General features: G+C 41.0%; 3 protein-coding genes across 4 annotated transcripts in view; 2 read left to right on the top strand and 1 right to left on the bottom strand.

Annotated features, from left to right (window-relative positions):
- The window catches only part of PHF20 (PHD finger protein 20), a 113,267-nt gene extending 108,631 nt beyond the window's left edge, over nucleotides 1-4,636 (top strand). For both annotated transcript variants that reach the window (XM_027867044.1, XM_027867043.1), the window contains exon 18: nucleotides 1,989-4,636. In XM_027867044.1, the coding sequence (XP_027722845.1) occupies nucleotides 1,989-2,131 (143 nt within the window). In that variant the 3' untranslated portion in view covers nucleotides 2,132-4,636. The remainder of the gene's footprint in view (nucleotides 1-1,988) is intronic.
- A 1,493-nt stretch (nucleotides 4,637-6,129) lies between these two features.
- On the bottom strand, nucleotides 6,130-7,016 carry SCAND1 (SCAN domain containing 1). The gene is made up of 2 exons (XM_027867047.1): nucleotides 6,925-7,016; nucleotides 6,130-6,768 (listed from the first exon to the last, which is right to left on the bottom strand). The coding sequence occupies exon 2, from the start codon at nucleotides 6,685-6,687 to the stop codon at nucleotides 6,226-6,228; it is 462 nt and encodes a 153-aa protein (XP_027722848.1). The 5' UTR covers nucleotides 6,688-6,768; nucleotides 6,925-7,016; the 3' UTR covers nucleotides 6,130-6,225.
- A 7,566-nt stretch (nucleotides 7,017-14,582) lies between these two features.
- The window catches only part of CNBD2 (cyclic nucleotide binding domain containing 2), a 72,526-nt gene continuing 63,414 nt past the window's right edge, over nucleotides 14,583-23,694 (top strand). Inside the window, 3 exon segments of the mRNA XM_027867045.1 lie at nucleotides 14,583-14,697; nucleotides 14,700-14,731; nucleotides 18,938-19,078. Coding sequence (XP_027722846.1) covers nucleotides 14,583-14,697; nucleotides 14,700-14,731; nucleotides 18,938-19,078 — 288 coding nt within the window.

Here is a 23,694-nt window from a genome sequence, read left to right as displayed (position 1 = left end):
CTTTTGTTCTTCAGTTTGGTGCACTTGAGTTAATAATAGGAAAAAATGTTAGAACCCAGAATCTAGCAAGTAAATGGGAAAGAGATACATGGAAAAATTAATGTATTATGAAGCATAAACCTAGAATCCACAGATGACATTGATATTCCCATTTCCCTGAGGAAGGTACAAAAGGTAGAACATCAAACCCTGTGTAGGATTCAGCCCCTAAAATAGAGGAAAATCTTTTGCTGGTTTCCTGGATCCTTTGGATCAAGCTGATTTATTCTGTGCCGACGAAGTTTTGTGTTGACTCCACCAAAATAACCTTTCTTTTGAGCCACCTGGGAGGAGGTAGATCATATGAGTGACTTTCCTCCTTAGGTCTCATATTGCACTTTTATTTTGCAACTCTGTATATTATTTTATATTATTCTTGTTTGTGTTATCACTGTTTGTGTCTTATTCCCCTACTAGACTAAGAGCCCCACAAGGGCAAGGACCGCTGACTCAAATTTTTTCTCTTTGAGCATCTAGCATGCTTTTTTGTGTCCAGTAATACATATTTGATTGAATATGATGTTCTTCATTGCCTCCTGTGCCTTTCTGCTTTGATTACCTTCTAAGTGCAGCTACTTCTGGGGAGCAGCAGGGGAGGTATAACAGATAAATCTCCCTCCCCTGGCCCATAGGACATAAGGCAGGCTTGTTCATTTTAAAGTATAATGAGGCTTATTCATCAATTCATATTATTCAAGTACACTAAATCAGCTCTCTGGAACATCTGGGGAAAATTAAAAATGTGATTCCCTACTCTCAAGAAACTTTATGGTCTGGTATATCCATGTGAAAGGTACCAGAAGGCCCCATAAGTGAGAGGGTACAAATGACAGCAGTATGACACTGTAGTAGGAATGACATTGGAAAGGTACTGGATGTAAAAGCAGAATTGAAGTTCAAATACTTGGCTCTACTACTTGTAGTGCCTTCTATCACTCTGAACCTGCTAAATTTGAGAAATAGCATCATGTGGAAGATTTGACATTAAAGCATCTAGGTTTGAATCTGGATCTTCTCCTCCTTGCTTAAGTGAACAAGTTATCTAACCTTTCAAGCCTGTTTCCTGTGCTTTAAAATGAGGAATCTACTATAATCAGCCAGGGGCTTTTAACCTGTTTTTGCATTATGGACCCCTTTGGGGGTCTCTCCCCTCACGTACACAAACTCTTTTTCTGTATGTATGTGTATATAAATAGTTCAACTCCCTCATTTGAGAAGAGAGTCCATAGGTCCATTGACTTATGGACCCCCTTCTCAAAATAATGTTTAAAATGCATATAAAATACATAGGATTACAAAGGAAACTTTTGGGGATTTGGTGGTGATTATGGACCTTGGGTTAAAAAAAACCCTCTTGACTAGATGATCTGTGAGGCCCTATCTTTATATCTTGGGATCCTTGTGAGTTAGAGGCAGAGTGTTCTAGGAATTCAGTGGGTTGATTGCTCTGTGTTAGACTAGCTGGAGAAGACTTCTTTGAAATGGTGGAACTTGAGGAGGATGAGTAGAAATTGAATAGATGGAAAGGGAAAAGGAATTCTAAACAAGATGTCAAAAACAGAGACAGAAGTGGAAATGAGTACAGTTCAACCAAAGTTCAAGTGTCTTCTTTGTACAATGAACATGCTATGGGGGGGAATGGAGATGGCTGAGAATGCATATTAATGGAGCGTAAAACCAAAAAGTGGCATCATAGGTGGCACTGCTTATGGGCCAATGAGGTTTGGAGTTCTTGGTTACTCTCAAGGGACCTTGGAAACCAGATTAAGGAGTTTGGTGACCCCATACTGCCAGTTGCTTAATAAATGCTTGTTGATTTGAGTCACTTCTTCCATTAATCCCGACAGAAAATGTTCACATACCAAGTACAGAGTTCTGAGAAACATTTTAACATTCTTAAGGAAATGCTGAAGGCTAACCAGGTCTATCTCTTTGTCTTTTGTGCCCAGTTCTGGAGAGTTGGTTGGATTACACGGGAGAGCTGGAGCCACCAGAGCCATTAGCCAGACTCCCTCAGCTCAAGCATTGCATAAAGCAACTCCTGACGGACTTGGGAAAGGTGCAGCAGATTGCCCTTTGTTGTTCCACGTGAGACTGACCTGAGTACTGCCCATTCACCATCACCAGGATGTCTGGAGGTGGCTCTTTGTATATTTAAACAAAACTTGCATACTGAATGCATGGAACATGGATTGACTTCAGGGAATCCAGGCAGAGTGTGGTGGACGCAGGGCAGGCACCTTACTCATATCAAGGCTGCTGAAAGCAGGGTGTTCCAGTCTACACATGCTTCAAGAACAGGAAGGCAAAGAAGAAATGTTAAGATTTCCTCCTTACACACAAATTGTTAAATGAAAATAATTTTTTTTTTGCACAAACTTCACTTTAAATCGTGCCACTGATAAAGGAGTAAGAGCCAAAAATGTTTATTTGAAAATGGTTATAATTCCTATTCTGCAGTTTATTTAATTGACTTGTGTTTCAGATTGGATCACAATAGCCTTCCTGGTTGCTGTCTCAAATGGTATTTAATCAGTGGAAGTTTCAATTTTGAGCTTTGTGAGAATGTCCTTTTTATGACTTAACTGTTATATGGAGGTTAAATAGTACAGGCCCAAAGCCTGCACCAAGTACTCTAGATTGCTACAATAAATGACCATTTGGGCTGTATTCACCCCCTAGTAAATGATTATTTTAGTTCATCATGTCTTTAGCATGAATGACTTACTATATGGTACTCGGGAAAATCAACTTAGTCTGAGCTTGTTCTGTTCCCAACCCCAGGATGTGCCTGGGTTTTTGCTTGCATTAGGGCTAACAGGCTCCTTGGGGGGAGCTGGGGTCTCACTGCATGTGACCTATGTTAGGTATTCCAAACTGTAGCGAGGTCTGTAACCCAGGGCAGTATTTTCTACCCACCTTGTTAATATTTGATAGCTCCTATTCACTTTTGAAATGTAGATTTTTTTCCCCAAAGTTATAAACTTACTGTAAAGATTCGTTACAAAAAGAGGATGTGCTTTGGGGAGTCAGCTTATTTTATATACTGTAAAGACCTGGACCCTATGTACTGCTGTAAGCCTCCCCAGAGATTCATCTTTAATAGTATTTCCAGATACCCCACAATCCTTTTTTTTTAAATATACCACATTTTAATTTCCAGGTGTATCTTATTTTGTGAGATCAAGGTGATTATGCTGCCTAAATTTCAGGTACAGTGTCATTTAGTACCTTTGAGAATGATGTATTTGTGTTACTTTTGCAGCCATCAATAACAGTCCCCGTATCTTCTTGTGTTGCCTATGGTGCAGTGCAGGGGAATCCTCCTTGTGCTTTTAGATCTTTTCCACTGTTAGTTTTGCTCATGATTATACCACTTAAACATCAAAGCACACTTGTCCATTAGCATTTGACAGTTAATTAATGGTTTATGAATCTGTAATATTATATGCTGCAAATATTTACTATGTAAACTTGAAATAGTCAACATCTTAATAGGAATGGTAAGATCTGCGATGAACCTTTGGATTTAAGTCTTTGGGAAAGGTCCAGATTGTTTAACTTGGAAATGAGGGCCCTGGGGAAAGGATATTTCCTAATTCACAGTAAAATAAGTATGGTAGCCATACAGCAGAGAATCCCAGTGGCTATGACACTTTAAAGTTCATATGACTCTGCTTTAAGAAAAAAAAAGTCTTTCCCATCACTAATGCTGCTGTATGAAGAAATGCTTAGTATATTAATATTTAAATTAGAAGTAATTAACTGGACAGCTGTTTCACAACCAAGACAACTGAAAGGAAACAGAATGAACAGCTGTTCTCAGAGATTCCTTTTGCAAAGTTCCACCTGAATACCAAATGTGGGTAATCTAGAGGCCTCATTAGTAAGTTAACATTGAAGGTAGTTAATTGGGTTGAAACGGGTTAGATTTTTTTACAGAGCTGGGAACAGAAATGAAAAATTCCTGTTGAATTCTGCCAAGTGGCCATTTTTGTTTTATTCTGCTGGATAATTTTGAAAGGAAATAAAATTCCATTTCATTTAATTCAATTTGTCAAGTAGGATTTGTCTTCCTGAAAAGAGGCAATAAAAAAAGCAACAGGGATTTACTCAGCTGAAGACTTACAGTATGCCCCTTTTCAGGTTTCCTTTGGAAGAGGTTCTATTATGTTAGGATGGTACAGGGCTACTTAGGGCCTCCATCTCTGAATGCTGGACCAAGCTTAGTTAATCTAAAGTTGGAGCACTGGAAATAATTACTGCTGTTACCCTTAAGAAATGTTTAGTTGTTGTACATTACCTAAATTTGAATTTTGTCTCTCTGGATGAAGGCTATCCTACTAAAATTGCCTTGGCAGAAGCAGTTCTGGTTTGACTAAATTTTGTTTCTTTAAATCAGCGATGGGTGAATGCAAGGTAGAACCTTGATGAGATGAGCCAACATTGCACTGTGGAGATGTAACTGTTTGTTTACGCACTATTAGAATGGAGGGCACTGTATATAGAAGTTTTGCTTTGGAGCAATATTTACAAAACATGGAAACCTCTTTATCTGTGTTTGGAAAAAATAAATAGGTTTTTGTTGTTTTATGTATTAGTGCTTATTTATTATCCCACCACATAAATCCCTCAATAAAACACTATAGCTAACTACTGACATTTTCTGTAAAACAAGATTTTGCATATAGAATCCTAATGATCACATAAAAACCAGCCAATAAAATCATGGATCCTCCAAAATATGCCATACCCAAGTAAGAGATGGGTTGCTGTGAAGACAAAGTAACCTTACAACTTAATGCAGGAAATCAGTCTGAATCACAAAGGAAGACAAGAATCCTTTTCTGGTTAATAATTTAATGCTTTTTAAGAGGGTAAAAATGCCAGGAGCACCTGATGCTTGCCAGTGAAGTAAGGAAATACAGTGTCTGCAGAAGCACCAAACTGGCTATGATTACATTCTCTAGCTCCATATACTTTCAGCTGTGACATAAGCCAAATGTTACAGCATGTTTCCCAAAACTAAAACAAAAAAACGTAGCTATTAGCTTTAAATTAGTTATGTGTGAATATTTCAGACACACTCCAGAATAACTAGAAAAAAAAGGCACCAGCTAGGCACAACTGTACCAGAAGTGCCCACTGCTGATCCCAGTCACTGAAACAAATGTTGAAAATAGTTCACTAAGGCTGCCAGTCCTGGGGGTTCCACCAGCACTGGGGCACAAGCTCCCTAGGAATTCCACTCCAGGTAATAATGGCCAAGGGCAAGAAGCACATATTTCTCCATATTGTTGATGGCAGAGTGAAGGGCTGAAATAAAAACAAGTGGTTTGCGAGTTGTAATGAACAGGAAATCCATTACATTTGGCTCAGTGGGTAGTACCAACCCTGTCGGCTATCAAACCTCAACTATAGGTCAACTTCGTTTCTGCAATAATAATCTCTTACTGAACACTTAATGGATTGGGAAATTACCATACAGTCAGTATGAAGGCATTCTCAAACAGTGCACAAAAAGCCCCGATTCCAGTATCAATAGTGTACCCTAGGCCAACTCTTGGATCTCCCTGAGCCTGGTTACTTAAAGAGATATAATGCATGTAAAAGGCACTACTGAAAATAACACGAAAGGGACTGAGAATGAGCTTTTCATTCCTCCACAACAATTTGCTACAACAAAAGCCTTTACTATGAAATAAGGGCGCTAGATAGAAACTCTATGGTCCCTAGCAGGTCCTTTAACCTTTCACGAAAAATAACACTAATAGACATGGGACATCGATCAGGTCTCTGTACACGAGGTGCTCCAGCAGAAGGAATAGATGTCTACTTTCACAAGACACTGGGACTGAGCAGAGTTAACTAAAACGACCCACTGAAGAAGGGGGCACTCGGCAGTCTCCACCCTGGGTGCCCTCCCCCCAATTAGCTACATGGAAAAGGGATGGAGGCTCCCAGGGAGCAGAGAACCAAGAGTCGAAGGAAAGAGTCACAACAGGCCACGACTGCCAAAACCAGGTTTCATTAATGCGGTGGCGGGTGCGAACACAGACAAAACAACGGTAGCTCGGCGGCCCCCTGGAGGAGGGAAAAAGCTTCAAGCTCGGTACCGGGAGACCCAGTGCGGCCCCGGGGTCACCATCGCCGCCTGCGCGGCCGGCGGGGCCTCGGGCTCCCGCGTCAGCCCGTGATACGGACATCTCCACGGCGGCCTCGCCGGCGGGCCCGGATCTCCTCGGGCAGGATGGCCATGAGCTGCTCCTGCACCAGCATCTCCACGATCTGCTCCTTGGTTCGGACCTCGGGCCGCAGCCACTGGCGGGAGAGTTCGCGGAGCTGGCGGAACGCCTCGCGCGGCCCCGCCGCCTCGTGGTAGCGGAACTGCCGGAAGCGCTGGCGGAACGTCTCCGGGCCGGGCCGGGCCCCCGAGGGGCCGGGGGCTGGGGGCGAGGCCTCGAGGGCGGCGGGGGGCCGGACCGGGGACGGGGGCAAGGCGGCGGGGACTGCAGGGCCAGGGGGCGCCGCCGCGGCCTCTGGGGACTCCAGGCTAGCGGCAGGCTCCTCCAGCCTCACCGGCGAAGCTGCTTCTTTCTCCAGGGGCGCTGGGCTAGACCGGCCCATACTCGCCGGCTGGGCCGCCATCTCGACGGCTCCTGGCGTCACCCTTTGTTTCGCGACTTGGGGCTTCTCGGCGCCTGCGCTGAAGCCAGGAACCCACCGAACCTAGAAAGAGGAGAGGAAGCGCTTTGCGCCTGCGCCTGGGTCAGGCTTAGGGGACGGGGTAGAAAAGGGGCCTCGACAGTTCTGGGACGAGGAAGGCTCTCGTCGCAAGAAGGAGGTCGAGATGATAGCTGGGAAGGAGCCCCGAGGGCGCTTTACCTCCTCACGTCGGGATCCAGCAGCTGCAGAAACAGGATTTTAAACCCGGCGTCTGTGAAGCGTTTAACGGAAACGTGAAGGAAGCGGAAAACTGCGAAAGCGGAAGCAGCTTCTCTATGGTCGAACGCTCAATCGAACCTCCAGTTTGCACATCGCCCCCTGGCGGCAGAGGGACGCTCTAGGCGCGGAGCCAGGTGTGGGAAATTCAATTCAGCAAACAGCACATCTGGGAATAGTCAGTGTTGGAGGGGTTGTGGGAAAATAGAGGCGGGCGGGCACTGTTGGGGCTGGGAATGGGTACAGCCATTTAGGAAAGCAGTTTGGAATTATGAAGATAAACTATAATGTTTGACCCGGAGATTCCACAGTTAGACATATGTACTTTCAAGGAGATCATTGATAAGTACAAAGTACCCATATATACAAAGATATTAATAGTAGCACTTTTTGTGATAGCAAGGAATTGGAAACAAAGTACATGCTTATCGATTGAGGAATAGGTAAATAAATTAGGTACATGAATGTAATGGAATATTATTAGTCTCCTGTAAGAAATAATGAACATGACTAATACAGAGAAACAGGGAAAGATAATACGCAAAACGATGCCAAGTGAAGTAAGCAGAGCTAAGTAAACAATATATAGAACTAAAACAACCACACACAATCAAAAGTGAATGTGGCAAAATTACTAAAACCAGCATAATTCCAAAGAGCTATAAGAAGATAATCCCACCCCTTTGTAGAGGTGGGAGGTCTACTGCTCTACAAAGTACTCTCTTGATCAGTTATACTGATTTTTTTTCTTTAAAAATATTTGTTATATGAGATGGCTCTCTGAGGAGGGAAGGGGGAAATTATGGTGATTTTAAAAATAGCACAAAAGTTTTTTAAGAGCCTGCTGTGTGTATTTATGTTGAAATGAGAAGTTTTAATGATTTGAACAAAGAAAACATTTAGAATTCTATAGGATCTAGAGCTGAGATGGACCAGCATCTTTCTTTTATAGATAAAATACACCTAAAGAGAGAAAATAACTTGCCCAAGACCACAAAAGTAGTAACACTGAGCCAAAACAGGTCCTCAGTCTCCAAATATGGGGATTTTCCCATTTACTCACTTTGATCCAGACCCCACCCTCTTGCTACTTAGCCATTACATCTCCCAGTTTCCCATTTTCAGTCTTTCCCTATTGGCTGCCTTGCAAACATCCTCAATTCTTGCCTCCCCTTAAAAAAATTTCCTTGACAAAAGTATCCTCTTCATCCCATAACAATCAAGAAACATTTATTTGTTCCTTTTTTTTTGTTTGTTTGTTTTGGTGAGGCAATCAGGGTTAAGTGACTTGCCCAAAGTCACATAGCTAGTGAGTGTTATGTGTCTGAGGCTGGATTTGAACTCCTTCCTGACTCCAGGGCTGGTGTTCTATCCACTGCGCCACCTAGCTGCTCCCATTTATTTGTTCTTTGTGACAGGCATTTAGGCACTGAGACTACAAATCTGAAAGTAAAACAGCCCCTGCCCTCAAGGGGATACAATACAATATTAGAGAATGGTAGTGTGGGAAGGAAGTTTTGGATTCAGCAATTAGTCACAGGATTTGTTGATTGCAAACACAGGGCAGTAGATTGTCACTGTTTTTTCCAGTAGAAAAGGTAGTACTGAGCTAATTATTGTTCCCTAGACAGGAGGTGAAAAATGTGTGGGGATGGGGGAGGCATGATAGGGTTATGTGGAAGAATAGATGTTAAGGTTCCCCTTCTGGACGAGCTCTAGTGAATATCGGTCTAGGAGGCTGGTATTGGCTAGAAAATGCTAAGATAAAAATGGGTTGATGTAACTACCAATCCAGGCAGCTTTAGTTGCCCTGAGCAGTCTGAAAATTGAGTGAATTTACTGGGCTGGGAGGTTAAGCTCTGGGAAATTGCTAGAGTCATCACTACTTACTCATTCTTCAGCCCCTGGCATTCTAGTTTCTTATCTCACCAATCAACGGAAGCTTTTTTTTTTTTTTTCCCAAATATCACTAATGGCTTCTTAGTTGCTAAATTGATGTTCACAAAGAGCAGATTTCTTCACACCAGCCTTCAGACTTCGTGACTGGTTTTTTTGTAGCTTTTGACATTTGTCCACTCCTGTGTTCCTTTCTTCTTTGGCTTCTCCTTGCTCTCGCCTGATTCTTTTCCTACCTGTCCAACTGTTCCTTTGGAGTCTCCTCCGCTTCTTCTAGCTGGGGTCTTGTCGTTCCTCCCACACCTGAAGTCCTTGGTCAGTCCTCACCTCTTACCCAATTCTCCTTTGGGTGATCTCATCTGCATCTGTTTCAGTGATAGTTTCAGTGATCACCTCTATGCAGGTGACTCCCAAATATCCCCCGAAAACCTGTGGTCCAGAACCAAAGTTCTGGGTTTCTGCAGCCTGATTTTAATCACTGTGATTAGTGCTCCGCCTATGGTTTCTCCAGGTATTATAAGTATATATAGCACCTGTCTTGGTCTCTGCAAAAAAAAAAAAAAAAAAAAAAAAAGTGAAAAGACCTTCCACTCTCAAGCAAATGCTCAGTCTAGTAATACATACAATAGAAGAGGAGTTCTTGACCTTTCTTGATACTTCAGTCACTGAACATTTGTTTGTTTAGAGCCATTTTTTGTTTAGAGCCATTTTTTACAGTTATTTGGAGGGGTTTGGGGAAGAGTTCAAGCAAGTCATTGCTTTTACTATGCCATCTTGGCTGTCAATAAACATTTATTAAACATCTACAGGCGCAGTGCTAAGTACTGGAAATACAAAGAAAGGTAAAAGACATTCCTTGCCCTCAGAGAGCTTACAATGTAATGGGGTAAGGCTTATAAAAAGAAGCTGAAAAGAACCAGGGGCTGAGGGGAAAGGGAAGGAAAGGTTCTGGTGGCATGTTGAAGTCAGTATGATGAAGTCCTGTCTAGGAGATGAGTAGGAAATGATGAGTTTGCCACCCAGAGTGCCCTCCTTAAATGGAAGATTTGAGAAGAGCTCTAAGAGGTTCACCCTCCGACCTTTCCAATCAGAGGGAGGGTGGGGCCCTAGGGATTGGTACTGAGGAGGTGTGAGCTTCAGAGTTGCCGTGATCTTGCATGGAGATCCTGATGAAGTCCTTGGAAGCAGCCTGGTGGGAAAAGATAAGATGACTGCCCTGGATCTCCTTAAACAGAGGATCAAGGAGAAGCCCTCTGATGTCCATGCTCTACCCTTTCCAATCAGTCCGGTGAAACCTATGCACCTTTTCTCAGATAAATGTATACAGATGTATAAAATAAAACACCTAGGATTATAAAGAAAATCAATTATGTTGGAAAAATAATAAAAATTTTTTAAAAATTAGTTTACAGACCCCAGATTAATAAATAGATAATAGATTTCTTTTTTGGGGGGGAGGCTAGGCAATGGGGTTAAGTTACTTGCCCAGGGTCACACAGCTAGTAAGTGTTATGTGTCTAAGGTCACATTTGAACTCAGGTCCTCCTGAATCCAGGGACAGTACTCTATCCACTGTGCCACCTAGCTGCCCCTAGGTTTCTTTTCATTCAGCAGAAAATGCAAAAGGTGAAAGACTCACTCTAGTCCATAAACAGTCAACTCTTCTTTCTCTTCTGAGGAGCCCTAACTGCCCGAGGAGAGATTCTTAGTAGTACTACCCTGTGATTTCCCACTTCCTCAACTCCTGTCTTCCCACTCCAACCTCTACCCCTAACAAAAGGGAAAAACACTTGCAGATTTTATATATATTTATATCTAGAGATATAGATAGATATAGTTATATAAAATTTATGAATATATATATATATATCCCTGTAATGGGAAGAGTATGTGAGGAAGACCCTTAGCACATTGGATGCTTACAGGAAGGTATGGACTTGGATGGTTATAGCCTCCATTGTTGAATCAATACTCACAATGCTGATGTAAGAGGTCCATAGGCATATTGGAGTTTCTATCTAGCTTGGTGGATGGAGGGAGAGTTGACCTCAGTCAGGAAGCCCTCAATTCAAGCCCCATCTTGGACACATACTGGGGTAGGGGTGTGCTATAGCCAGCTTGAACTCGGCTAATGCTACAAATTAAGGCTTGATTTATTGTTTTGTTGATTATCCAGACTTATGAAGTGATGGAGAAAATGTTAATAATGCATTTTAAAATCAAAAGTGTGTCATGCATTTTCAGAAACATTTACCAGCACCCCCTGCACTGATTATTTGACCCCAGGCATGTCACTTAATTTCAATGCCCAAGACAATTCTCTAAGACTGTAAGTTACAGACGAATTGCCAATCTGTAATGGTAGAAGAAGACAGGGAGGTCACTGTGCCAATGAAACCACAGGTGTAGACCAAAAATGATTGTTATTGTGTATTTTGTTTTCTTGGCCACTTGGCTCTCCATGAGTTCATGCAAGTATTCTTATGTTTGACTATCATCTGGCTTTTTCAGGCTTATTACTTGTCTTCTTGAATTCTAGGGTCCAAACAAGTTGGCCTTCTGGCCGTTTCCCATACTTGCCATACTATCTCTCATCTCTGGACCTTGGTTGTAGGTCCCCTGTACACTCCCTCTTCATTTTTACCTCTTAGGATCTCTGGTTTCCTTCAAAGCTCAGCTCAAACACCACATCCTACAATGAAGCCTTTTCCCCAACCTGCTCTCCCTGACCCCTGCCACTAGTACCTCTTGAAATGATCTTATATTTATTTATATGTACTTATGTTGTATACATGTTGTCTCCAGTAATAGAATGTAAGTCTCTTTTTAATTTGGATGCCAACTAGCACAATGCCTGTCATATGGTAGGCACTTAACAAATGCTTATTGATGAAGGACAAACAAGAACATTTATCTTGTATCTTTGATCTTTTTCAATTTCTTGGATCTTTCTCAATAACCCCAGTAGAATAGAAATTTCTTGAGGGCAGAGAGAGTTTCATTTTTTGTCTCTGTATCTCCAGTGCCTAGCACAGAGTACGTGCTTAATTTTGAGAAACAGACTTCAAAGGTTGATTTATTGAAACTCCCTTTGCATAGTCATTCCTTTCTTTGTGCCTCAGTTTCCTCATATTTAAACTGGGGATAATAATGTCTGCAGCAACTTCTCTTCTGAAGCCTGATGATGGCTGGTGCACATGACTCTGGATCCTTGAAGGCTATATGATATGAGGGTCATGTAAACTGGGTTTAAGCTGGAAAGGCTTTGAGTCTGGGCCCAGTGGTCAACTGTACTCTTTGACTTCTTGTCTCAGGAATTCTTAGCTAAGTAAGACTCTTTTGCTAAGTTGACAGAAGAGGGAGTAGAATTTTTTTTGGTCACTTGAAAGTCTTCAAGAGTTGATATCTGTGTTGTTGGAGGGGGCATCCGTTTGAACATTACACTAATTACATTAGATTACCACTTTCAGAAGGATCTTTGTAAGAAATGCTTACCCCACTGAGCTGTGGGAATTATCTGTCATATGAATTGTGATGTGCAGAGTACTCTGGAAAAGTTAATGATAGAAATATCATTATTTAAATGGGGAAGATAACACCAGAATTTCTATTCTGCTTTAAGATTTGAAAAGTGTTTTCCTCAAAACAGATGCATCAGGTAGGAAATTGATAATTTTCCCTTTCTTTAAAAAAAAAGTTTTATTGATGTGATGTATTTCTACCTCACAAACTTACAGATTGCCGTTTTGAGAAAGATCTCTTGCTCATCTGTAGGGCGAGCCCCCCCCCCCCCCCCCGTCACTGAACAAAATAATAAAAGAAATCTATTTTCTCTCCCTCCCACTCCTCACTCCATTAAAAAAGAAAAAGAAAGAAAAATACATTTCCTGTAACAAATATACCTGTTTAAGCAAAACAAATTCCCTTTGTGGTAGTATACAAAAATATGCGTCTTAAGCCGCACCCTAAATCTCTCCTGGCTCTTGTCATGATGGGCACGTTGATCCTCTGCAATCAGGAACAATCATCGTATACTGATTGTAGATCTCTGATCTTTCCGCTCCCCTCCTCCCCTTTTGCAGATGAGGACACTGAGGCTGACCACAGAAGCTAAGAAACATCTGAGGCAGAATATGAAACCCAAAGGCTCCCAATTCCAAGCGTCAGGAACTCTACCCCTACATTGCACTGCGTCTTCAAAAACATTTTGCACTGCTTACTTCGGGAGCAGAGTTTAAACAATTTTGAAAATAACTAAGGCCATCTCGGCTATATGTAGGAAAGGGTGAGCCTGCGCATGCCCAGATCACCCAATGCCTTAACTCTGGCACGTGGTGAAAGAAAGAGGCGAGCTCTTTAGGCCAGTTTTAAAGACCTAGGTGTTAACAGCCAATCAGAAGAGGCTGTCCCCACCCACGTGTGAGGAAAGGCAGCATTGGTCCCTCCATGCTGGGCGACGTGGGCATGCCCAACAAGTCACTTGACACCGTGCAACTCTTGGAAAGTTGTTTACTGGGGGAAAATTAACCAACCTTAACTGTGGGAAAAAACCCCCTATGCTCTGTATTGTTTGAACAGATATTAAATCTAACCTGCATTCTCTCTTTTATATTCAGTTTTAGTTGTCTGTATGATGTCACCTATGTCTTGTTAGAGGAATATATGTTCAGGGAGGACCAGCACTTCAAGCCCTTTGCAGGGCTGCTCATTTGCCTTTGGTTTCCTCCTGCCACCCAACTCTCACCTGTGGCTCCAAGAAGCTGCAGCGTGTGGCCATACCCCGGTAAACCTCAACAGAGAGGCTAAAAAGCATGTGAAGACTTCCTCCGGTGGCATGGGTGGATGAGAACAATTTGTTCCAGCAGCCATGAGAGTGGCTGAAGCAGGTGCTGTGAGGTGTTTAGAGCCTGGTCAGACATCAAAGACTCAAGGTCATCCACTGCATCCGGGCCATCAAGGTTGTCTTGACTTTTGACTTGCCACTGGACTTCAGCACCTCTGGAAAAGAGAGTGAGGCTAACGACTTTGCAACTCTGCCTAACTTAAATCCAATTCATAAGCAAGCTACAACAAACAAGCTTGTTAGAGCAGATGTTTTCTTAATTGTTTGTATTACTTATAGTTTATTAGTAGCCAATTAGAATAAAGCTTTCATTTGATGTTGTTGCTTTCTATATGAAAGACGCCTTACTGTAAACCATAATTAGAGTTTGTCCTCAGGGTTGTCTCACTGTGTATTTCTGTTGCATTGCTTGCAAGTAAAAAAAATCCTGTGACTCTGTCATCTTAAAGAGTATTTCCATCAGGTATCACAATACCTCACAGGGTTGGTGTAAGAAAAATGCTATGTAGAGAATTACGAATCTCTGGTCTGGAGGGTCAGGAAACTTGGGTTGTGATCTCAGCTCTGCCATTAACTTAATGAGTAAAAGCTAGGCAAATCCCTTTTCTCCACTTTGGGCACCAGCTTCTTCACCTGTAAGATGAACAAGTTGATTGATGTCCAAGGATGAACCAAACTAAAATACTCACCACTAGATTGGCGCTAAGCTCTGTAGCTGTGATGATCTGTCACTAAATAGCTCCCTTTGTGACCTCATGAGGCTGCTTCCCTGGTGACTTTTTTGAAGGGTTGATAAGAGGTAGGGAGCTAGGGATAAAAGCTCCATCCTCAGGCTTTCTGGGGGCTATTTTTTGCAGATTTAATGGGAATGGGGAAGCAAAAGTTGGGTTCCATCTCTTGTGATGATGAATTTTTTCAATTTTTGTTTAGGAACACAAAAGAAGGCAAGAAGGAAAAACCCAAGGTATATCTAGGGGGACTTGGGAAGAGGAAAGTGGTAACACATTAAAGGTACTAGGAAGGCAAAGAAAAAGAGGTGCTATATGGGCTTTACATTTTCAAAAATGTATGTTGATATCTATTGCTTTTATATCACTTTAATTTCCCAATCAGAGATGTGTCTACAAGATTTGCAGGGTATACCCAGGCACATCCTAATGTTTCAAAAAAAAAATTACTTTGCATTTCAATTTAATTGTATGATAAGCTCTTTTAAAGCATGGATTGTTATATTATGCATAAGTATGATGACTAAGTTTAATTAAAATTTAGTTTCTTTAATTTGATTAATAAAAAGTAATATACCTTATGGTTGAGTAGTCAATAGTTTATCTTTAAAAAATAAATAAAACTGCCTGGGTGCACACTAATGGAATGTGCTGCACTCAGCCTATGTTCCCAATAAATCCCTCCCCCTTCCAGAAAGTCATCCTTTCTAACAAAGGCCTTTTGCCATTGACCTCCTCCCCACCTGAGTCTGAGACCTAGAGCATTCTGAATCAGGATTTCCAGAATCTAGGCCCTTAGTCCTTTAGGAAGTTAATCCACTCATCTTTGAAGCTTGAACCCTAGGGCCCAAATAAGCTAAGAGATGACTAAGTATGTGCAAACTAACTAGCCTACTCAACCCACTATCTTCTCCTAGTCTGGGTAACAGACCTGGCTAGCCCATGTAATAGATCATGCTCAGTTTCACATCCCATCTAGTCAGCTGTCCAAGTCATTTTTCCCCTCCTCTGTTTAGAGATATAGATGTACATATACATATATGCACATACACATACATCTTTTTATATATACACATACATATATATTTATATATGTGTATGTATGTAATATTTCAATCAACAAAAATTTGCTTTTTTCTCCTTTCCCAACCCCAAAGCCTTAATTGAGAACAAAAGAAAAACAAAATCCTGTTACCAACATATACAGTCAGGCAAAATAAATTTCTGCATTGTCCACATCCAAAAATAAATACATGTCTCATTCTGCATTCTGAGTCCTTTACTTTTCTATCAGGAGGTGGGTAGTATGTTTCATCATTAGACCTTTGAAATTGTGATTGGTCCTAATTCTGATCAGAATTCCTAATTCTTTCAAAGTTGTTTGTCTTTATCATTTTATTGTCTTTTATTAATTATTCTCCTGATTCTGTTTACTTCAATCTACTTAAATTCACACAAGTTTTCCCAGGGTTTTCTGAAACCATCCTCTTCATCATTTCCTGCAGCATAGTAGTATCCCACCACATTTATTTAACTTGTTCAGTCATTCTCCAATTGATGGGTACCCCGTCAAATTCCTATTCTTTGCCACTTCGAAAGTTATTATTTTTGTACATCCTTACTTAGAATTTCTTTTGATTAGGACTAAATCCTTCCCTTAATCTACCTTCCTTTTAATTCCCTTTTCCCTCCTTTTCCCTTTCTCTTCTATTTCCCTGTTGAATGAAATATATTTCTGTACCCAATTCTGTATGTGTCTATTCTTCCCTCCTTTGACCAGTTCAGACGAGAGGCAGAGTTGGCAAGTAATCATTCTCTCCACAAATGAGGAGAGTCTTTAAATGCCCAGGCTTGAACGCCAGGTTACATCTGTGAGGGGGAGTGTTGATCAAAGTGAATGCCCACGTCAATCCCATCCACATACATATTTATAACTATATCTTTTTGGGGGAAATGATTTTGGACCTATGATTTTGTCATTCCCACTGTGGAAACTAATTCCAACCAATGCAGCTCTGTTCAAGTCTCCTGCAACTTATAGGCTTAGAGAGTTGCTTGGGAGCACTGAAAGTCTAAAGGACTTACCTTGATCACCTAACTAGTATGGAGAAGCTGTCCTTGTAACCACTGTACCACTCTGCCTCTCCTGGAGAAAATATAGTTACAAATTTAAAAGTGTAGAGTAGGATTTTGTTTTTGTTTTTGTTTTTGTTTTTGGTTTTTTTTTTTTGTTTGTTTGTTTTTTTGTTACTAAATCTCCCTAGTTCACCCAGGCTAGCAGTGAAACTGGCCTGATTCCACCACTAATTGACAGAAGTTCTGATCAGTGCTCCATTTCTGACCTGGCAGAATGGCATCTTCCTAGGCAGACTGGTGGCTTCTCAATCCCAGGGGCTCACCATTTTGGTGCTGGACTTAGTATGGACACCCCAATGGGTTTTAGACTATTGCAGCTCAGAACTCTAGAGTTCAAGTGATCCACCAGCCTCAGCCTCCCCCATAGCAGGGATTCCAGGAGTGGTCCACCAGGTCTAGCTGAGTTTTATATTTACAGAGCACTTTAACTTCAAACATCTTCAGTCTGATCTGCATAACCATATTGGGAAGTAGATTGTGTAAGTATTATCATGCCCATCTTAGTAGATGAGGAAACTGGGGCTCAAAGAGACTGGGAAGCATACAGTGCGGAATCTTTGGAGGAGCCTTAGAGATCCTGCCCTCTCGTTTTACAGTTGAGGACCCGGAGGCTCAGAGAACAAAAAGGACTTGATCATAGTCTTACACTGAGTTGGTGCCAGTCAGAATTTGAACACAGGTGTCCTGACTCCCACTCTAGGACTCCTTCCACTTCACCAGGCAGCCTGTGAAGTCAGTCAGTGTTTGGTGACTGTCTGCTGCAAGGACTTCTTATTAGGTGTGATGTATATGTGTGCTTTGGAAGTGAGGGAGCTGTACAATGTATGCATCTGGGTCCTACGGTGAAAAATGCAGATGGCACCTGCCTTGAAGATGCTTAAAGTCTAGTAGAGGGCATGACCTAGTGGAAAGAGCAAGCACCGGGTCTCACTGAAGTCAAAGGACCTTGTTTCAAATATCAGCTCCGTTGTGACCTTGGGCAAATCACTTCTCTGGGCCTTAGTTAACTCACCTATAAAATCAGAGAGTTAACTAGATAACCTAGATGGGCCTTTTCAGTTCTCAATACCATGTAAGAGGGCACCCAGATGCTTGAAATGAAATCAGATTTCCAGACCTAGACAAATTACTATGGCAAGGATCTGAAAGAACTCTGATGTGATCATGGATCCCGTTGTTGTTACTTTTTGCAAAACCAGAGGGACATGATTGCTGCTTAAATATTTATCTATCTGTCTTTCTATCTATCTATCTATCTATCTATCTATCTATCTAATGTACTATCACATGGATTCAGAAATAGACTTGTTTTCTATGGTTCCTAAGGGTAAAACTAGGATCCATTTGGGTAGAAGTTATTCAATAAATAGAAGAACTTTCTAATAGTCTGAGCTGTCTAACTATGGGATGGACTATCTTGAGAAGTAGTGAGATCCCCATTACTTGTGGTGTCCAAGCAGACATCCAGGTACACTGTAGAAGGGATTTGTGCATTGAGTTTGAATACAGACCAGATGATCTCTGAAGTTTTTTGTTTGTTTAAGTACCTACTCTGTGAAGAGTCCTGTGCTGGGTGCTGCAGAAAATAGAAAGTTTCAGTAAGACTTGGTTTTTGCTCTAATGGTCCCTCTCCTTGCAGAGAGATAGCCATATAATAAATAATAATAATAAGTGATCACTTTATTACAGAGGTTCAAATAAAATGCTTTGTGAGGTTCAGTGTCTTCCAAAGGTAAAGTTTCATGGAGAAGGTGGGATTTGAGTTCTTGTGAAAAGATGAGTGGGAAGAAGGAGGTGAGAGGGGAGCCTTCCAGGCATAGGAAAGAAATAGTGTGAACAGAGACATGGTGGTGAGAGTCCTCTTTTGGCTATGGGGTTCTATGACTTCTGCTGTTAGTGAAAAGGGTAATTTGATAAACTCATTCTTATTACAGTATTACTGACTTAAGCTAGCTCTGACAAGGGTATTTGCACTTTGAAAGAGGCTACAAAGAGAGGGCCAAGTTTAATCCAAAAGATTGGAATTTACTCCAAAAGATAGAATTTCTGGCACTGTAACAGAGGGCAAGTTCCATTTAGTTTCCAAAAGGCAGGGAACCACATCTTCATCATGCCCAGTGTAACATCTTAGCGAGATTTGGTGGCCATGACAATGGATTTGTTCATAGTCTTTGTATCCCCAGTGCTTAGCACTCAATAAAAGTGATTTTCACAATCATTTGATAAAAGTTTAATAAACACTTAATAAAAGAGCTTAATAAAAATAAAATATGCTTAATAAAAGCCTATTGACTTGAAATGAATTGAATGCTGACATGACTGTTTTCCTCGTATTTCCTATGGGTTCTTATAGAAACAGTTTCATCACTTCATTAAGGAGATCATCATCATGATTCGAGTGTGCAAGAGATTTCGTGAAGGCCTTCGTGGATTCCGGGAGTGTGAAATCATGCAGACCACAGATGAAGGGGACCCCATCTTCTCTGCATGGAATGTAAGGGAAGGGCCCCTGGGATCTGTGCAGTTCTTTCCGCTCCCCTCCAATGTCACCCTCTCAAATAGGGGATAACCCCTGACCCTCAGTAGAGGCTGACTCCCAAAGGTCCTGCTAAGTGGGAATCCATTTCCCAAAGACACTTTGCCTTTAAGCATCATGATGCAGTTGGAAGGAGGACTGAATTTGGAATCAGAGGACATTGCTTCAAATCCTAGCCCTGTCATTTGTTGTTCTCTATGTGGCCTTGGACAAGTGACTTAACTTCTCTGGAAACTTCTCAGTTTCCTCATTTATAAAATGAGCATGTTGAGCTAGATGGCATCTGATGGCCCTTCCAGCTGTAAATGTATGGTCCTATGATAATCCTGGAAATACAAGTGGCCTGGGAAGTTTATAAGCAGTTGATCTGTTCCTAAGCAATTCCAATCCATTCCATCTCTAAAATCTACTTTCTAAAAAAGATTGTTATCTTTTTGGAAGAATAGGTGGAACATACACAGAAGCATCTTTTCAGCTTGATGTAAAAAAAAAAAATCTCACAATTAGAGCTATCCCAACAAATGTTATGTGTGTAGGAAGAAGGTCTACAAGACTAATAAAAGCAAGAATGTTGTGGTATGATCAGGTGAAAGTCATCTCTTAGGATGGAGTTAACAGTTGGTAAATAGAAGACACATGTATGTTTATAGACACATGTATGTTTATATTTTGTTGGGTTGAGTTAAATCTTGTATGTTCATTTTAAGAATTCTTTTCATTGCCTGTACCTATCAATGGAAGTTAAAATAAAAATTGTATTTCAAACAAAAACAATTAGAGCTATTGAAACGTGAAATAGATTACCATGGATAATGAGCCCCTAGTCACTGGAGGAATTGGGGGAAGGCTTGTATGACCACTTGCTGAGGACATCGGGGGAGGTTCCTGTTGAGATTTAGCCTTGATTTGATCATCTCTGAGGTTCCTTCCAGCCCTACTATTCCACAATTCTGTAAATGGAGCATAGGAGAGATTGATAGCCAAGGAGAAGCAATCATTGAGTCTAAACTTTTTTCACAGATGAAGAAATTTAGTACCCAGAGAAGTGCCTCACCTGAGTTCACATGTGTAGTGAGTAGCAGGGTCTAGATTTGAACGGAAGTTCTCTGGCTCTCAATTCAACGCTCACTATACCAGACTATAGCCACATATAGCTTGGGTCCTCCTGGTTAGGTGCTAATAACTGAAATAGGATTGGTTGAAATTACAACCTGAGACATTAAAGTTACATATCACATTAGCCAATATTTTAGTTGCCCCCCCAATAGTGGATCCAGGTATGTTTTTAGAATATTAGGTGCAATTTTGGATGTATTTTGTCTCACTAATTTTTTATGCCTCCACACAGGGAAACTTTGGGAATGTAAGCCTCTAGCTCCTTTTTTTTTCTAACCCAAAGGGTCTTTAGCTCCCTTGCAAGCACTCAGTCTAACAAGACATCAAATACAGGAATGAAGGACAAAATTTTGTTTTGTTTTTTTAAATATACAAAAAAGCCAGAATTGTACATGGAAACCATCGAATCAACTCTTCTCCCATTTCTGGAGGGCATCAAGCAACCTTCACTTCAAAGTAGGGAATCTACTTTCCCTTGGGACTGACACAATATTCATGACTCAGAGTACCAGAAAAAGGATAATATACAGGTTGTTCCTCAGCACAAACCTGCCATGCTAATATTTCTGGTACCAACAAGGATGAAGTCTGAAGGTTTGTTTCTTCCTTTTGTTGGCTCTGTGCCTCATCCTCCTTGGTGCATATGGTTCCCTTCTGTCTTCTCCCTCTAATATCTGCAAGGGCAAAGTCTGTAGGTTTGTCCTTCCCTTTCATGGCCCATAGTTAGCATGGTAAAATGTGAAAAGAGCTCAGAAGAATTTTCTCACTGTAGGCCAGAGCAGACTAAATTCAAAAAGCGAGAATGTGAAGTGATAATTCAAAAGAAAAGCTTAATGCCCCAGGGCTCTTCTGATTGGCTGGTTGACTGACCAGGTAGACTGTGGGTCTAAATATCAAAAGAATTAAGAGAGCACCTGGGAGTAGGCCCCTCTATCAAGGAGAAGGCCACAAAGAGCTGCAGATGGCAGCACATGGAGACCCAGTATGGAGCAATTTCTTCAGAAAGGTGATGGTGCTGCAGAGAGAATTTGTTTAGCAGAGTTCCAGCCTCACATCACCAGCCAGCAGAGATAACGGCACCTCCAAGTGGGAAGCAACAGCATCAGAAACAAAATGGTATTACAGAGCGGATGCTGGCTTAGGAGCTAGCATGAGTTGCCCCGGCTATGCATGTTCACTGATCATGTGTGTTTCTTATGTGTGCTCTCTTTTGCACAAGTGTGATAACCTGTGTGTACACAGGAAAGGGAATGTTCATTGTTGTTACTGTTATCATTATTTTGGTATTTTGCTATGCTATTAAATATTTCTCTAACCTAGTATTTTCTGGTTGGTCTGGTAAAAGAAAAATATGTAGGGGACTGTGAACTCTGTGGATGTTGACTCAAAGTTTGACTGGAAACTAGAAGTAGCTTTCAGGGGCCCATGATTGAAGGTGGCCTGGGCTACATTGGTAGTTTATTTGGTTTTCCTTTTTTAGGGGTACTCTACCTAGCTTTGTGAGGATACTTTTTTCCTTTTTTCTTTTTAATATTCATTTTCAAAAATTTTGAATTCCAATTTTTCTCCTTTCCTCCTTTTCCTCCCCCACCCTTTCAGAAGACAAGCTATATAACAATTATGCATGTGAAGTCATACAAAATGTATTTCCATATTAGCCATGTTGGGGGAAAAAGCAAAAAAAAAAAGCAAGCAAAACAAAGTGAAAAAAGTATGCTTCAATCTGAATTCAGAGTTCATCAGTTCTCTTTCTGGAGGTAGATAACATTTTTCATTATTATCTTAAACAGAGTAGCTGAGTCTGTCACAGTTGATCATCCTTACATAATTGCTGTTATTGTGTACAATATTCTCCTGGTTCTGCTCACTTCATTTTGCATCAGTTCATATGTTTTCTCAGGTTTTTCTGAAACCATACTGTTTGCCATTTCTTATAGTACAATAGTATTCCATCACAATCACATACCACAACTTGTTCAACCATTCCCCAATTGATGGGCATCCCTTTAGTTTCTAATTGTCTGCTATCACAAAAAGAACTGCTATAAATATTTTTGTACAAATAGGTCCTTTCCCCCTTTTGGGGGGATCTCTTTGGGATACAGACCTAGTAGTGGTATTGCTGGGTCAAAGGATATGCAGTTTTATCACTTTTTGGGCATAGTTCCAAATAGTTCTCCAGAATGATTAGAACAGTTCACAAATCCATCGAAGTGCATATTAGTGTCCCTATTTGTCCACATCCTCTCAGCATTTATCTTTCCTGTAAGGATATTTTTGAGATTTTCCTCCATCCCCCTTCTCTAGACTTTTATTGGACAGCCTGGTTTTTCAATGTGATTTTTTATAAAATCAGCCAATTGTTTTGGTCTAATTGTTATACCATTGTGTGCAAAGGGCATTGAAGTGATTTTAAAAAAAATACACATTTTTGGACTATTGCTGCACATTCCAGTTGGTACCCTTTCAGGGGAATTTACCAACACTGAAGGCTATTTGGTAGGAGTAACCACCTTTTGACTATCCTGATACTGTATGGCCTTTATAATATGGGTAGGACCCATTGGAAAATGAATGAATAAAAAACCACTAAGTATTTACTATGTGCAAATACCGTGCTAAGCACAAGGTATACAAATAGAAAAAAAGCAAAGACAGTTCCTGCTTGAGAACATGGAACTTCATGCTCCAATGGAAGAGATAAAACATATAAAAGCAGGAAACTGTAAGTCAGATAGAAAGATCCCATTATCATTGGGTGCATTGGCAAACTAAATAATAGTGTTATCTTTTTCTTTTCCTTTTTTCTTTTTTTTGTTGCATTTTGGTGAGGCAGTTGGAGTTAAGTGACTTGTCCAGGGTCACACAGCTATTACGTGTGAAGCGTCTGAGGTTGGATTTGAACTCAGGTACTCCTGACTCCTAGGCCAGGGCTCTATCCACTTTGCCACCTAGCTGCCCCGATCATGTTATCTTTAACACCATTTCTGCTGATATAATCATATCCATTTCTGATATCTAGCCATTTGATAGTGGCAAGGCCTTTGGTTGAGAGAACTTTCCATTTCATGGCAATGGCTGCTGAAGAAATGGGAGCTGCAGTCCCCATGAAAGCATTTGCTGGGTCACATCTTTCAAAGATTGCTTCCTGGATTGATGACTCTGAAGATGATAGACCTGCAGATGCTGCTGGATTACCAGTTGGTAGTGTTGTAAGTGCTTGATGACACCTTGTGAATTTTTTTCCTTTTTTCTCCTTTTCTTACTGGTTGCTTTAAAAAAACAAAAAACAAAACAACAACAACAAAAACTAGTCTGCTTATCAGTGCCCCCTTCTAAACTTCCTTCTGTTCTCTTCTGTATATTAAGAAAAAATATTTCAATGGCCCTCTTTTTTTTAGCATCCCTATTGATAAACTCTTTTTCCCTGAATTAGAACCTGAGAGGAATTTTGGTAA

The sequence above is a fragment of the Vombatus ursinus genome, unplaced genomic scaffold (genome assembly GCF_900497805.2).
Source record: "Vombatus ursinus unplaced genomic scaffold, bare-nosed wombat genome assembly UNPS02014785.1, whole genome shotgun sequence".
In the NCBI taxonomy this organism is placed as follows: domain Eukaryota; kingdom Metazoa; phylum Chordata; class Mammalia; order Diprotodontia; family Vombatidae; genus Vombatus; species Vombatus ursinus.
This window is presented reverse-complemented; position numbering and strand designations above follow the sequence as displayed.

Excerpts from the sequence above, each read along its gene's own strand:
- SCAND1 (XM_027867047.1), bottom strand. The coding sequence starts at position 6,687 with ATGGCGGCCCAGCCGGCGAGTATGGGCCGGTCTAGCCCAGCGCCCCTG.